The following is a 17,432-nucleotide window of genomic DNA, read 5'->3' as shown; positions in this document are numbered from 1 at the left end:
GACTTAGTGATGTAGAAGTGAAAGGCTCCATATACTGTAATGAATATCTTCAGTAATTGGTTAAAATGGGTTCCCTAAGGTGGGTTCTACTCATCTGAATTCCTTGGTAACCAAAAATATCCAGATCTGTACCCACATAGTTCAACAGTTGATACACATTTGAATTCCTTTTTACTAGAATCTGAGATTATCTTTCAAAGATAAAATAAATAAATCCGCTAAATGAATTGTGCTTGCTTTAATATAATGCTCATTATGTTTAATATCATGCATACCAGGTGAAAATTCAATTTTTAAATCACTGTTTCTACGCTGATAACACCTCAAAAATATATAGGCAGATGCAAACAAGTCAAGTGGAAGTAAAAATCCTGTGTCTCCAAGACGGCCTGAGCGTGGGGTCCTGCCAAAAGGTCTGTCCTCTTCATTGTCCCCCAGACTTCTCCAAGAAGCAAGAGAGGTGCTGTGGAAGCAGACCTCTTCCTATGTCAGGACATGAGTTTGGAGAAGAGTCTGTGCAGCTGTGTCAAACAGTAGGCTGTGGCACAAAAAAGAGCCTGGGAGCTGTGTTGTAAAGGCAGAAAATCTGTCCGATTCTGATATAGGACTGTTGTACTCTGGACTTTTCCTCTGTTTTCATGGAATGAGAAATTTTTATGATGCATTCTGTATTCTTTAATAATTTCTGACAGAAAAATACCTTTTGTATTTCCAGCTAGAGTGTAAATCACATTTCTTAACCATCTGCAGATAAAAGCTGAGAGCTGTAGACCTCCTCAAAAACTGAACAGCAACATAGAGTAGGGGTTTGAATTATGAAACAGAAGACCTGAGGGAGCACCAAACATCTTTTAATGTATTTTTCTACTACTTAAAAAATCCTATCATACATGATTTCAATCCCCAAACAACATAGTCCCCAAATAATTAATGTATGGGCATGTATTTGTGCAAAAAATATATTTTATTTAACTTTCTTGTATATGCCTGTGTTGCTACACTCTGAACAAGAACTTCTACTGAAGTCACATGAATATGCATGCACAGTGCTGGCAGAGTCTGGCAGACTGTTAGTGGGAACCTGTTACTAGATAACAAAAACAATGTTTTGTGCAAATCACACTTTTATATGCACCGAAGTGTGCAAACCAAAAAGGTTTTCAGTAAGCATCAGTAGGCACATCTGTTGCACTTTGCAACCTTCTATAAAGTATTAGCAAAGCACTAAATAAAACTACAAAAAAATGAAAATATCCTCTCAATTTTATAAGTTGACCTACTTTTTTAAAACTAGAAAATAGAAGGTACAAGATAGAAAATTTTACTCTAAAAATGTTCCCAAATGAATAATATGCAAGCTACAATAACCATTTACATTAAAAGTGCTCGCGTAAAATTAAATTATGTATGAACAAGTGTTCTGAGGTTATCAGATATACCAAAGTACATAATTTTGGCACAGCCTCTTCTTTCTGCATGGATGAGAAGAGCTATTGAAAGACTGTGAGAAAAAATGTAATATAGACTGAGACCTTCCCATATGTGCCCTTGCAGCACCTGGCAGCTTAGTGAACTACATCTTTGGAAGTTGTTTCCAGAACAATGTGTTAAAACAGCATTGCACGTGTCTCTGCATGCTTGTGAACCAGATCTCACACTGACTCCATTTACTGTACTTTATGTCCCTTGGTGGAGCAGTTTTGGAGTAAATAAATTGTTTTCCTTTCAGGTAAAACTAGAAACAGAAGATGAGCTCTTAGAGCTCAGAAGTGTTCCAGTAATGTGCTTCAACCACTAATGGGAATTTAGCCCTTGGGACTACAAGTTGCTTCACATGCAAACGTGGACATCTGACCTCACAGCATCAATTTTTGTGCTCTGTTATAGCTGATATAATTGCTAATGCAAGAATGCCTCTGAGAGACAGGGAATAATCTTTTCTACAACATCTTTATGCCATTCATAATTTTACAGATCTCTAGTATCTGTTTTCTCTAATATGCTTTCCAAACAAAAGAACTTTTGAATTTTCTTTGTATGGAAAAAGCTTCAAAACTTCAGACTATCCTTTCCACATTATGCTTCACCCTCCTTTATTTTTCTCTGAGATGATGTAATCTAAAATTATGTGCAAAATTTGAGTTGTGGGATCACCACAAATCCAGACAATGACAAAACATTTTGTTATTATTCCCACTTACCTTTTTATTGTGGCTGTGCATGAAATGTTTTCAAAAAATTAATCCCAGTATTATCCAAATGTCTTTTTTTAAATGGCAATAGCTGATTTACAGCACACTACAGTGAATATTATGCATTATGGAGATGACTAATGCCTCTGTGTACACCTGACTGTCCTCATAGTGAAAGTGTTTTCCTTGCAATCTGAACACTTTATATGCCTTAATGCTCATCCACTTGCCACGGAACACTGTGAACAAGTGGTCTGTCCTCTTGGTGGTCTCCTTAGAGGTATGATAAGGCTGACTGAAGATCCTCCCCAAAGCCTACCCTCTCCCTGACTGAAGAAGCCAGTTCTTTCAGCCTCTCCCTCTGGGTCAGGTTCTCCAGGCCTCTGAGCATCCCAGCCAAACCTGGGTCGCTCTGCCAAACCTGCTCCAGTCTACTGCTGTCGTCCCTGTACAAGGGAGGAAGGCAAACCTGCAGGATTTTAGATGTGGTGTGTTGAGCAGTAGGGGATAAGAGCTTTGTCCACAGTTTTTCATATATCCTACTCCTGTTCACAAAGCCCAGGATGCTGCTGGCTTTCTTCACTGCCAGGGCATACTTCCAGCTCACCCACAGCTTGCTCTCCACCAGGATGCCCAGGCTCTTTCCAGAGATCTGTCCTCAGGCTTTCAGTGCACAACCTGTCTCATTGCCAAGGGCTCTTCCTTCCCAGGTGCTGGTCTCAGCATTTGTCCTTTTTGAATTTCAGAGTCCTTCCAGAACATTTCTACAGCTTGTCAATGTATCTCTGAATGGTAGCCCTGTGTTGAGTCTATCAATCTGTCCGTAACTTTGCTGTTCTCTGCAGGCCTGATGTAAATGTGTTCTGTTGCTATCTCCAGGTCACAGATCAAAAGAACTGTTAGTTGTCAAGTTAAAATTTACTGTTGTTAGTGAAGTGAATAATTTAATATCACAATAAATTTTACCAGCTGTATATGTATCACTTTACACAGACCACTGTGTCATTCTGACAAGGTCTCAGTTTGAGTTGCTATGTGATCTTTTACACTGTATTTTCCACCTCCTACTTGGGTCGGTTTTTCTTTTTGAGGTGCCTGGCAAAAGGGTCTTTGTCTGATGCAGCACCTGCATTTCTCCAACTTCTTGTCCTGTCTGAATAGCAGCCCCACCACTGAGTCTTCCAATTTGTTGTCACCTGCAGACTTGATGAGAGCATGGAGGAAAAGAACAAAAATTTCCAAGTATTCTCTAATTTTTCAAGTATACAGGTGTTTTTATGTTGCTTTCATGCTTTGACAAACAAGGTATCATCCCAAACTTCTTGCATAAATGCCAGCTTTCTCCCATACGCACATCAAGAGGCATTATATTCTGATTAGGCTAACATAATAGCTAAATTGCAAGATTTTCTAGTTAAGATGAGCTGTGAGGTTTGTATTTCCAAGAAAGAAAAATCATATTTTGCTAGAAAGGTTTATGAGAGAGCAGCACTTATTCCGTGTGAATGACTGCAAGCATGTCCCATTAACTTCTCATCTCATGCCCCAAGCTTTCAGTCTCAAGCTCTCCATTGAAATTCAAGTTCCCAAAATATCCAGTTCCTTCCCCAAACTAAGGCCCTTTAATGAAACCACCATCCTTCTCAGATCCAGAGATCCACTTCTTCTGCATGAAAAGCTTGAACCTTACCACCCTCTTGCCTCATTATTTCATCTCCACACACCTGTTGTCTCAGAAGTCTTTTTATCTAGAGAGTCATATCAAATTACAAACTTTTCTTTCTCCAGGATGCATAACAGAACCTTCAGCTTTCCTATGTTAAAACTTCTACTATCATCTTCCAAGGCCTTTTCCACAGCAAAATCATATTTCCAAACCTCCCTCACTATCCTGCTCTTACTTTCCTCTCACTTTCTCTCTGCTTTCCTTGCATATTTCACTCCTCTTGCCCTTCTAATATTATCTGTGGTCTCTTGCTGGCTGCCAGCACCTTATACCCATGACTTACATGACAGCTTAAACATCTCTCCTTTTCTTTTCCATCTCCAAAATCCATGTCCTACTTTTTGACAGCTGTTGGGCTCTAAAAACCTGGATGTAAAATGTACTTAAGGTACATTTGTACCTTAGTACCAAATGTACTTTCCTTTCCTGAAACCATTTTTACTTTCACTATGTTGTCTGTCTTACCAGTTATAGACTTTTGCTTGGCTGTTGGTTTAAGTGTTAAATTCTATTGCAGTCTCAGAGAGGGAAGTTGTGTTTAAGCAGTAATTTGTGCATGCTTAAAATGTGATTTATTGAACTCACTGTGCATATGATATACTGATGGCCTCTGCACATGAATAAATCAGTTACATGCAGGCAATTTAGTGAGAAACACACAGATATTGCTTTTTAAAGGCGTCAAAGACCCCTATCTGAAAGAGTCTAGATAAGCAATCAGTTACTGTGAAAATCTGAAAATGCCATGCCCTGAAGCCTTTCATATGGGACACAAGACTTGATTCCATAAGGGACACTCCTTTCCATAAGGCAGAGCTGGGAACCACTGTTACAGCTAGATGTCTGCTTTGTGACTTTCATAAGGCATTTAATACAAAAAGAAGAACAACATGCTACAGACAAAACTATGTAGAAATCCCAAACTGTGGAAGTGTCACTGATGTACATGTCATTTGTCAAAACAAAAGGCTTGCAAAAACGTCAGTCCTACAGAATAAAGCACCAGCCAAACAATGCTTCTTGCTGTCGGGTATTAGCAAAACTACTGGGATTTATATCTAAGAATAATCTCCCCTCTCTTAAAACTTTATAAATCCTTTGTGGATCTGAGAAGAGAATACAACAAAATGAACCAGAAATATACAAAATGGAAAGGATAAAAAACCCCAACCAAAACAATGAATAGAGGTTCCAATGGCAATAACAGTTCTTAAAAATATTTATTTCATACAGCTCTAACTTCCCATATTATTTTCAAAATTATAAGTTTTCAAAATTATAAGTACAATTTTTTTGGTAGCTAATCTCAGAGTTTTTCTTCAGAGGTGTGTAAATAAAATTAATGCAGAATTTAAAGTTATTGATTACAAATCAATACATAAAAGCCATACTTGAATTTGGCATTTCTTTGGATCATTCATGGCCAATACCTTAAATTAACATCTCTCAGGCCTTTAGGACAGTGACAATTTTTCATTTGGACTTCTTCCTCTGTGAAATACTGTAAATTGCATTCCATCACAATTACAATTATTTTCACTTGACAAATTTGGTGGTTTTACTCTAGAGTGGAAATAAATATAAGATGTTCTTCCATTCAAATACAGCTTGTCAGATTTCAGTGAGAATTATTTATAAGTGAAGTTTTTCCCACATTCCTACTATTAGTTTGAATTCTAAGAAAAAAATAGAGCATCACTTTACCAGTTAACAGTGATGTTCAGAATACTAAGCAAATAAAGAGATAAAAAGTTAGAAGACAGTTACCTCTTGCTATTTTATAGATAAAAAATTCAGCTTTTACAAACTAAAATATGAACCCATGAAGTTAGCTTGTATATTGTGAAAAATAAGCAGATTGTGAGAAAAGAAAATGAGTAAGTTTGAAAATTAATGCCAAAAGCCATAAAGCCACATTAAATGCATGCATACACATTTTACATTGGCTATCCTGCATAACTAAATATCTCACTCTTTATTAAATAAGAAATCTATTTACCAATTTTATGAAAATTATTCAATAGCTACTGTGTCCAGTCCCTCTCAGAAATTCAAAGAAAAAGTAGAACTCATAATTTCTCTCTTGGGCTGTTTATTTTCCTGAAAATAACGGAATCAAGAAACGAGAGGACTGTGGGAGGGCATAATGACCTTAGAAAACATGCTCAGCCTGTGATTATTATCACAGAAAACATAATCATCTGTGATTATTCTATAATTATCAATACTCACAAATAGAAGCCACTTGGCTAGCTCAACTGCTAGGATACGTACTAAAATGGGAGTAATTAATTCACATATCTCAGTGTAAAAGTCACTTGACTTTGGGAGACTTGAAGAAATTTTGGAAGATATTCAGGATGCAGATCTTTTTTTTTTTAAGTAACTAGGTGAATTACCCGTTTGCTTTTTCTTTCTTCCCCCAAATCATAACACAAAAAGTACCAAACAGTCAGAATATTATGTAACAGTTGAGGAATGATATCAAGGAATGAAGCTGCATGGTCTCATGCATGTCATAGAGATCCAAATGCATAGGTTGCGCACATTCTAGACCATAAAATGTGTTACTTTGATTTTAAAGGTAAGACTTGTACATGTATATTGATGACATACAAATTACAGTTATGGCAATTTTAATACATTTGCCTTCAGGAGGGGGAGTTTTAATGACTTTTGTTCACATTTGTTTGTCAATAAATTGTATCTTAACAGTGAATTTAACTTGTGGACAATTTCTCTCTTTTCCAAGACCATGCAGACAATAAAAACCAGGGAATTTCAAACAGCAACTTAAGGTTGTTTCTGCTTCTGTGGTTATGTGCATCAATAATCTATATGAAAAAATAATTTTTAAAAGTATTCTGAATATTCTAATTCAATGAGATTTCATCTTATTTTTAATCTACTTTCTGCTTCTCTTCCATTCTATCTAATCTCTTACTCATCATCAACATCATTCATCTCTCTCCTGCTGTTTCTACATTTTACCACTGAATGTTTCTGTACATCATGTTGTATTTGTCATCTTCCCAGATGACCAAATACTGTATTTCAGCTGCCAGCAACTCTTCCTAAGTTATCATCACAAAAGCCTTCCCCTGTTTGTGTCATATTGCTGTAATGGCATTGGCTACCTCTAGCTTCATTCTTCCCTCTCTAAGTACTTACATCCCTTTAGGCTCTGTTTGTACAGACTGCTACCTCACAATATATAGAGAGGCAAACACTATCGATATTGATAGGTAGACTTATTATATAATAAGAGATGACTGAATAAGTACAGAATAGCATTAAAAAAATATGTCATATTGTTTCTTGTCTTTGATGCAAATGCTACTTGGCATGATGCTTAATTCTCTCTAGATTCTTATTTTGTAACCTGCATGATTGCTGTATTTTTTTCTAAGCGTAATATTTAATACTAATGATGATTTAACAAAATACTTTGCAGAGTTTTGTAACTACTGTTAAAATTGTTTCAGTGCTTAAGGCTTTAATGTTTTAAGCCAGTGACAGTGATAACAGTAGATAATAGTAATGCAAATACTCTCTTTGAAATAAATTAATGAATTGTCCCTACTTCTCCTAAGACAGGGGCAGTGTGATGGCAGAAATCAGAAGGAATACCCGTAATAGGCATGCCTCACCACACCCCTCTGTAAGACATGGCTCTGTGCATTTGCACAAAACATTCAGTTCATCTGCAAATCTGGCAACACAAGTCCCATAATTTCTCTGGAGAAACTGGTGAATTACCTTTCTTGGACCCATGCATCTGTCTTTAAAAAAGGCATGTTCAGTTTTAGCTATTGTCAATACTCAAAATTTCTATTTCCCATCTGAGCAAATAAAAGAAATGTTCCTCCGGATAATGAAAAAATTCAAAGTACAAGACTGTATCTTTAGAAAGCTGGCACAGTTTTTCTGAACTGAAAGTTTTCTGATGATGACAGTACTTAACCAGTTTTTAGGAAGTTAGCCAAGACTTCACAGAATGAGCTGTCTAAAAAGCCTTCATAGTTGTTCAACATAAAATTAAAAATAAATTTTCACAAAGCAGATTTATTAAAAAGTTAACTAGAAAGAAGTCATTTGAAATAAAAAGAAAATGCTTATGAACTGTTAAAAAATCCTTCCTTTAGTCCTGTTTTAGTTGTGCAATGGTTTTTATCTCTGATTTTTCCTGATGCAATTTCAAGCATTCAATTTTATCTACTCAGTAAGTACATTCACCAAAGCTCCTGAATCTGCTCTGTTGTTTGCAAATCTCTGGCTTCTTTAAAAAGGTATGGCTAGTCTGGCTCTAGACTAATTAAAATATTATCACATTTTAGTGTTTATTATTCTCATTCATCATCTTGAGTTCTTTCATTCTTTTGTCCTTCATCAAATCAAAATGTCAGCTTTTGTTTCCACTTTAAAGGGTCTCCACAACTCTGTATTGCCTAAAAAATGTTGCCTATCTTTTTACAATTATGCTGTGCAAGCACCACATTCTTCCAAAAATCTTGTCAGATTTCTGTCCAATAAATACTCCACGATCAAAGTGAATTTTTGCTTATGTCCAGCTTTGGAATGGGTACAGGTGTATGAAGTAGTAATCACAGCATATTAGGCAGGAAAAACACTGTATGTGACTGTCCTTCTTTCTTCCCTATCCGCTCATTGACAGCGATGAAGCCAACTGATACATCTACCATCTATTAGCAACCAAAAATTATTATGTAGCAAACAGATTTTCTGTGAGGTATCAAATAAACGGACTGAACACCAGGCAAACTTAACTTTTAATTTAAGATGTATTTACACCAGCAGAGTTGAAACTCTTTAATGGTTACATGAGTACAAACTGCTCTCTAGGTCATACATTTCAGTGCTGGGGAAGAATACACAACATAAAATTTATTAAACATAATAGTCAACAGCTACAGCTAACAGTAACAGTATAGCTAACAGCTAATTAAGAATATAATATAATCATTTTTTCCCTATTCCCTATTCTTCTTGGGTAGCTGGCAAGGATTATTCTCCACTTCCACTAAAACACATAAAAAATACTTGCTATTTCCTGTCATTGGTGAAGAAAAAAGGCATCTTTCCTTTCACTTATTCATAGAGACCAATCTGAACCTGAACTAATCACAGCAGAACTTTACACAAAACATAAATATTAAAATCAAGAGATATTTTATGCTCTAAACAAATTCTGTAATGAAAGACTACCACTTAAAAAAATTAGCAATTTAAAGTTTACCCAACGTGGTTAAACAAAGATTATATATTGTTTTCAGTAGTCTCTAGAAAGCAAATAGTAAATATTTATGTGATCTTATTTAATAAATAAATAAAATAGAACCCTTTTATGATGGCTTAAATAAAATCATAATGAAAGGCACTATTTTATCAAACTGAGAACATCTTATAAAACAGGCATACTGAGTAGTCTAAAGGTCTTCCTATCCTATCATTCTTTTCCTGACAAGTCAGACTATGAGGAAATGGTCAGGATTGAAAAAAAGTAAGCACAAGGCAAGCGTATTGCAACACTTTTCCCTCTCAGTTCCAGGGACTTGCATTTCCATGATCTCTGCAGACAAATGTGGTACCTTTGAGTTTAACAGGAACAAGAATCTGTCATTATTTGAACCCATGCTTTGGGGTAATGATAATTTTATTTAATGTCTCTTAGTTCTTTTGCAAAGTTCTAGTTCTTTTATTATGAGACAGTGAATAACAGCAGCATACATACACTTCTGTCATGCCTTTCGTGATCTTAATTACCACAATCATCCCCCCTCTTTTAGTAATCTGTTTCTTTGTGTGAAGTATTCTAGTCTATTTACATAATCCTCATCAGGAAACAATTTAAAACTGACTTTCTCTTTTATCTTTTCTGTACCCTTCCTGCTAGCTACCTTGTTTGTGATGAAAAGAAAACAATGTAAACATTGCTGAAGAACACTAGGTTCCAAGACAGTCTCCCGCCACTGATTGCACTTGGTTTTAATTTTTATTATCCCAAATATTTCATACTGTAAGCAAATCTTACATCTTCATATCTTGTAAAAAATACACTGGATAATACAAGCTGTAATTTAGACCCATACAGGATCCATATGATATATCTTCAGTGAGAAAAAATAATAATATATTTGTATTCTTTGTTTGGCTGGCTGTTAATGCTTCAAAGGACTTTCCCTCTTATCCTGAACACAGCTATATTTTATCAAGCATCTTTAGAAAAGGACCTTAAAAGTTTTTAGGAATTGTAAGCTGCAGAGTGAAAACCCTGATACCTCTAACACCCCTACAAGTTAATTTGGGTGTCTCTGGTGCAGCTGTGGGCCATGGCTCCATAGGAAGTCCAAGATGCTCTTACCTTGTCTCACTGACCAGCATGAACACTTGGCTGCCTAAGCAGAACTAAAGATGCCAATCTAACATCCATTCAGGGACATGTCAAATGGGGAAAGGCTACAGTATACCTTTTTGCCATGGCCATTCTAGCACAACCCTTTGTGTTGCATAATTACAGCTACCCATATTCCTGCCACACCAGGAATATTGGTAGCCTACAGTACCATGGTTAAATGGAAACAAGCAATCCTGATGACACGTACAAATTAGACAGAATTTGATTCCCTCCAGTGCATTGATGAACCAGTAGAGACAAATCAGCAACCATAATTTCTGAGTAGTAAATTACTTTCCTACACAGGCTAGTGCTGGAGGCACTCTTTAGGACTGGAACATCCTTTTCAGTGAGAATGTGGCTCTGAAGAAGTCCCTAAAGAACAGCCTCTGCAAAACAGATTAAAATATAAACAAGGCTATTGATACCATATTTTGTTCTAGCACTGTTGGCAAAGTAACAGGGAATGAAGTGGTAGCCATGAAGCTGAAATTTAAAACTTCTCTGTAGCAAAGACCTTTTAATTTTAAAACTTCCCTTCCATTTTCTTTTCCTTTCAGATTGACTTCTACTTGGCAAGATGCAGAAGGAGAAGCATAAAGGCTATTTAGTGCATAGCCACTCCATGGGACCCAAGGGGGACTCTGGAATCAAGAAATCAGTCTTGCATTTTTTACCAGCAGGAGCTGACAGAACTTGTGGGCAAGGAAAACGGGTACAAGAGTTAGGGCCCAAGTGCTGACAAATCAGTAAAATGACAAAGTGGCCATCAGTGGAGCTGACCTAAGACACTCAACCAGCAGGTTTGGATTCTGTCTTTTCTGTATTAGTGTACTATAAGCCTAGCAGACACTGAGACAACACTTTCCAGTGAAGTGTGTCTTTTTTAGGCAGAAAATTCACTTTATGTGAAGACTGCAGATCACAAATGCATTTTGTGACAAATAGACGTATGCAAATTAACTTTTTGTGATTTGACAAGCCCTACTGAGGAATCTTGTGAAGACAGGCAGAGAGAGCTGGGGCCATTTAGTCTAGAGAGGAGAAGGCTGAGAGGAGCCCTATTCTGGGAGCCTTCTGCCAGCATTACTCTTTATAGCTAAAATGAAATGCTGCACCTTCTATTTTCAGTAACACCTGTCTTGTTTCTTCTCAGTAGATCACAGTTATCTGAACTTGAAAACCAGTATAACTTTATTTGGTTATTTTAAACAAGGAAGATTTAACTTAAAACTTGTACATTTTTTGTTTCCAACATCCTGCCTTTTTTGCCTATCAAACTGAAATCACGATAAGAAGAATCTTGAATCAAGAAAGTAAATTTTAGTATTGTACCCCTATTTTAAAGACAGAGATACAAAGAAATTTACCAATTGATATTATTAAAAGATTTCTCTAAAGGAAATGGTTCACCATTTTCTCTAGAGAATGATTACATAAAAGGTCATAGCAGATGTGACCTACTGAAGTGATGGTAATTTCCACCAGGTTTTAGTAGGCTTGGAAAACACTCTATTGCAATCCTGATGCAGAAGTCAATATTTTTATTAAGTACCTAAAGACATGAGATTAGGAAAGAATCTGCACAGATTTCATTGTATACAACACTGGAGGAATGTTTTCTAGATTAAACATTTGAAAAGATAGAAACAAACATTCTATTTTTAACTAGACTTTCAATTTAATTGCCAAGTTTTATATAAAACATCAGCAACATTAACAGATGGAGGGGATTCCTATTAGCCTAGGAATAATTATGATTCCAAATACTAACCAAAGGCTGTAACTCAGAGGTTCCATAATCCCCTTCTGCAGCTCTGAGCACCTACTTCTACTTTTCTTGAGTCATCTCTACAACCTTATTCCACAGGCAGGCAGCCAGCATCTATCTACAATACAATCATCATTACCCTGACTACTTTATCCTTTATCTCTGCAATGTATTTCTACCTCAGATTTATGCAAAAGCTTTAGAAATAACACTTTTAGGCACAGTGTACTAAATGTCTCAGTCATTTTTAATTTCTGCACTTGATTACACCAAAGTCAATGTCAAATTAAGTATCATATTTGCAATTTAAATTATTCTAATCTCTTATTTTAGCTCACATTTCTGTATCAAATTACTGTTGGGGACCTACCCTTTGTTGGTGAACTTCCTGTGACTGTACAGCTCTTACAGAATGCAATTCCACTTTAATGGCATACAAAGGCCACACTTAAGTTATTCAATTATGATATATGATACTAAGATCCAATTGAGTGTGCTTGCTATTTAACTTTTCTGTTCAAACTACACTATTTATCTGTTATAAAATCTATTTAAGAAAATTATTAATTGAGATGTTATTTCTATTGTGAAATTGCAATTTTTTGAAGTTGTCAGTACTCAAAAGAATAACTAATATAGTATCTTTTTTATCTCATATGAAACAGAAGATATTTTATGGAATTTAAAATTAGTTTTTTAACTTTTCCATGTATTAAAAATCTGAATCAGAAAAGAAGAATTGCTTTCCTTCATGAACAGCATTTTCATTTCATCATTAACTTATCCTTGACCAAACACCATATAGACAGCAATATCATAAGCAATGTTTATGAAACAAGTGGGAATTCTGTTGATTATTTCATTGGAAAAACATACAGTGCAATACAAGGGCAAACTAATCTGGAGCAATTTTCATCGGTGTAAAGCTCAAAAGTGCTGCAGTGCTGAGGTTTCTTTCTTTTTGTATAAGAACTGAAAATTTAGGGTTGTTTGTATTATTAAAGATAATTCTACATTCCCTGTGGAAAATCTCATATGAAAGAAAACTCACATGTATATTACCAAATATAATTGGCTAAGTGAATAAGTTCAGGAAAAAAAGTAAGGACAAAGAAGTGCTTGATTTTATCTAGCAGTCCTGCAATGTTCATTAAGTCAAAATTAGTTAACCTGATAAATTTTGTATATAATCTAAACTTCCTAACAGTAACATTTGTCTTCTCATATCCCAATCTAGTTCTAAGGTGTGATTTTATTTAGCATATCTAATGAGTGATTTACTGGCTAAGGTATACTATTTTTACATCTGTGGTATTAAAATGATATTGTTGCAGAGGTTTTGTCACAATGAAAGCTGGAATAATATGAAAAGAGCTTCCAGATACTCCATGAACACTGGACCTGCTGGATATGAAAGTGAAAGAGCATATGCATTCCTAACATGGCTAGAGAATTTCTTCTTTGCCAATGCAGTATTTTACTGCAGTATTTGACAGTGCACTCCTATACAGAGGTGGTTATTTTCATGTTCAAATTTGCAAAATTTCATTGCTTTCTGAGCTCTGTAATGACATCCCTTTTCACTCCAGTCACTCTACTCATGTACCCACCCTATTCCTCTTCCCATTCTTTATATTTGACTTCTGAAATTATAACATCTTATTAGGCTATTAGGTTCTTAATTAAAAGAAAATTAATCTAAGTACCCTCTTTATCCCTTCAGATCTCAGTGGTATCAGGGTTTCCCTTTGCAATGAAATCTAATATGGTGTCAGAAGACTTTTGCTGCCACTATTCTCAGCATTTTATGCCTGTTAAGTTTGAGCAGTGTCCTGAGCCAGCGAACAAAACCAGTTATGGAAATCAAATATAGAACTTTAGGTGTTGCCAAGTACAATTTAGATATAAGCCCAAATAAACAGTCCAGGAAGAAAATACTATATACTTGCATTTTGAAAGCACACAAACCTGCAGTAGTTTTTATTGAAATAAAAAGTCAGAAGAGAGACAAGGCAGCAACCCTCTTATTGAGAAATGCAAAGACAAAGTTTCAGACAGCTTTGTGGGTTGTGTGTCTCATTAACTAGATTTAACCATGTTCCCATTTAGTGTGGGACCTTTAGGCTATACTTTGGAGACCCATAATTCCAGCTCTCAAAATTATCTTTGGCAAATTTTTAGGTGTAACAATACTGAAACTTTATGATGTCTCCAGATCTTTCTTTTATTTCTACTTATTTATGCTTTGTACAATTCTTAGCATTGAGAAAGATATTTATGAAAGGCATAATTTGTGTAAGACTACAAAACATAAAGGAACTATGTCACATGCATAATATACATTAAAATATACCAATAAGCCCAGCATTAACACTCCTACTCTATTAACTTCTGTTAGAGAAAGTAAATACTCGTCCTCATTGTCCTGCCAACAGTTTTTTCTCTGAGTAATACCAAAGATAACCTATGAGTTCTCAGATTTCTCAAGCCTGCTATTTTTTATGGCCAAGAACATTTCTTGATATTATCAGTATCAAATTATGACATTACTTGACATGATTTTATGAGTGGAGTTCCAGAATTTATCAAATGTCACCTTTACAAAGGTCTGGGTAGACTTATACAAGGAATATAAAATGCAACTCCTTTTTTTTTCCACATACTTTTAGACACCATCTGCTCCTGCAAACAGGAAAAGCATATCTGCTAGCTAGCATTATGAAAAGTGTATACAAGTGACCACAAGTAAATTTACATGAGGCCTGCTGAAGAAAGGCCATTAGACTGAAAGCAGGAAATATGGGTAAACAGTGAATCCTGCATTTAGATGGTCTAACTTAAATTTGTTCAGTTCATGATCAGTTAATCCTGAAAATGTTTAGTGTTAAAGTAGCAACAAAAGCCTAAGTTTTCTTCATACAATAAAGAGAAAATGAAATTAAAACACCCATATCCATTACTGTATTTCGTATGCATAATATATGGAATAATATATATCATTCAAAATTTTTATTTGACTTCTTTTATAAAAGTCTGATTCTTTTGATTTTTTTTAGACATCTTTATTTACCACACTCAGAACTAGCAACTTTTGTCCTAGAGTAATTTTTTTTATTCTACTATGCAGACAGACATTTTTCTAAGAAAGAAGCTATATAAAACTATCCTGACAATGTGTACAGAATTAAAGATTCAAAAATAAATTAAAAGGTACAACCACAATTGTCTTTTTACAGTTTGCAGTTTATCTTCAGATTCAGAGCAGTGTTTATGAATCACCCATGAGAATTACACTCATCTCTACTTCAAGAATCACCTGTCTGTTTGCCGATGGCATGTATTAATCAGAGTCTTATTTTCAAATATTACACTTGAGTTTGAATGACATTTAGGCAAAAATTAAAAATCTTACCTTCAAAAACTCTGAATGCTTTCTTGCAGCTTGGTAGAGGCCATTTAGCAGAATTGGATTTTTGAAAATTTTCCTTTAAATTCAAATATTCCACAGGGAAAAAAGATCTGGTAGAGTTATTCAGATCTACAATAATTAAGGGGAAAGAATACATAGATCAATGCTCTAAATAAAGCATAATAATAATTTGCATAAATTTACACAAAATAAAAAATGCCATATCTACTGTGTAATTCTTCTGTTTATAACACCTATTTTTTAAAAATCACATTTATGCAACCATTTCCATACATAGCGAGAGCAAGTTGTAATTCTGCTTCTTTGGAAAAAAAAATTAGAAAAGATTATGTCATTATGATAATTTCTGGCAAAATTATGCATTTAAGAAATCAAGCTATTTAACTTACAAAACTATTATGATCTCTCTTAATAAAAATTATATCCATAAAAATGACTGTGGTATTAATTCTCAGCTTTTTGTTTAACATCACCATTCAGTAATAGTCAGTAATGCAAAGAAAGGGGAAGAACCTGAAATTATTTTTAGATTTTAAAAAGTACTTTGGATTAACAGGAAGTTAATAATGTTCATTAATTAATCCTGTTAATTAATTATTTTATAAGTTTTTAAAAAATCATTTGTAGGATGATTCATGATACATTGCAGGAGTTTGCATTATGCACTAATCTCAAGAAATCAACATCTTCTCAGTGTATAATTTGGGGAAATACCTACATGGTTGCAACTTAAAACTGCCAAACTAAGATATTCATAGCAATGCAATGGAAAACTAAAAACAACAGTATTTTCCTAACATAGAATTGATCAACTGATAACAAACAGGGTTGCTAAGGTAGTAGTTAACAAGAAAAACTTCAACCCCCTGCTCATCAATTTGTGCCTCCAAACCAAGATGGCTCCAGATAAATATTAATAGTAGCTGGTACCATAATTCTTTCTGTACCTTCAAAGTAAGAAAAGACATTCACAGGATTTTTGAGAAGGTTTTTTTTATTACTTCATGTGGTCCAATGTAATGGAACATGCTTTTCCAATAATAAATATTTTATGAAAGGATAAAATCTTTTTCTCTGGCCAATTTAAGAAAGCTAAGCTTTTTGTGAGCAGGCTCCAAAAAGAAGAAAAAATGCCTCTGCTTCTAGTAGCTTTTTCTGTGTAAGATGAAGACATTAACAGATTTGAAGTAAAAACCCCAGGCTAGTTTGATTCTAAAAATTATCCTTTATTTCACCATGTCACAGTGCAAGTGGCATGGAGCTACACAATACATGAAGAGCACAGAATCTTCAAATCCTCCATCTCGTTATGTGAAAATAGAGCTACTGCACATATAAACTGCTGTCACTGAAGGAAAAAGGGCCTTTTCTCTCCAAAATCTAAAATGAACAAATTGTGTATTTTTCACTACTGTATTTAAATTTTTATGAAGGAGCTTTATATGCTACTGAACATATTTGGATTAAGTACTATTGAGATTCAGTCTTTTCATGAGACTCTGCTTGCTTCTCACAGCACAGAGAACATTTTATTTTCCTGCTACAGACCACAGAAATCAACACAGTTCTTTCAATTTTATTCAAATTTAAATACTGAAACCTCTGGTGAGGCATCTAATTCCTGTTTCTCAGAAAAAACAGTGGTGACAAGTCTTACTGGCTTCTAGAAGCCTGCTTGGCTGGGCTTTCAATGAAAGATCCCCTCAGGCCGGCCAGGTCACCTGTCCCTCTACCGGTACATGACCCTCTTTCCCTGCCACGTGCCTGGACCTCCCTTGCACAATCACTACCCTCAATCTGTATTTCTCCAAAGCGGGGGATTTATTGCACATGTGTGTCAGATCTGGCCCTTCTTGCAAACAACATAAATGAAATTTTTATTAATGGAAGTGCAGAAG

At 35.1% G+C, this 17,432-nt stretch overlaps 1 protein-coding gene across 5 annotated transcripts in view; it reads right to left on the bottom strand.

The window, feature by feature from the left end:
• RNF180 (ring finger protein 180) overlaps nucleotides 1-17,432 on the bottom strand; it is a 68,047-nt gene that overhangs the window by 3,494 nt on the left and 47,121 nt on the right. For all 5 annotated transcript variants that reach the window (XM_014269005.3, XM_074532662.1, XM_014269006.3 and 2 more), the window contains one exon: nucleotides 15,517-15,642. In XM_014269005.3, coding sequence (XP_014124480.1) covers nucleotides 15,517-15,642 — 126 coding nt within the window. The remainder of the gene's footprint in view (nucleotides 1-15,516; nucleotides 15,643-17,432) is intronic.

Source organism: Zonotrichia albicollis, chromosome Z, assembly GCF_047830755.1.
Source record: "Zonotrichia albicollis isolate bZonAlb1 chromosome Z, bZonAlb1.hap1, whole genome shotgun sequence".
In the NCBI taxonomy this organism is placed as follows: domain Eukaryota; kingdom Metazoa; phylum Chordata; class Aves; order Passeriformes; family Passerellidae; genus Zonotrichia; species Zonotrichia albicollis.
The sequence above is the reverse complement of the archived record's forward strand: the minus strand, read 5'-3'. Positions and strand labels throughout refer to the sequence as shown.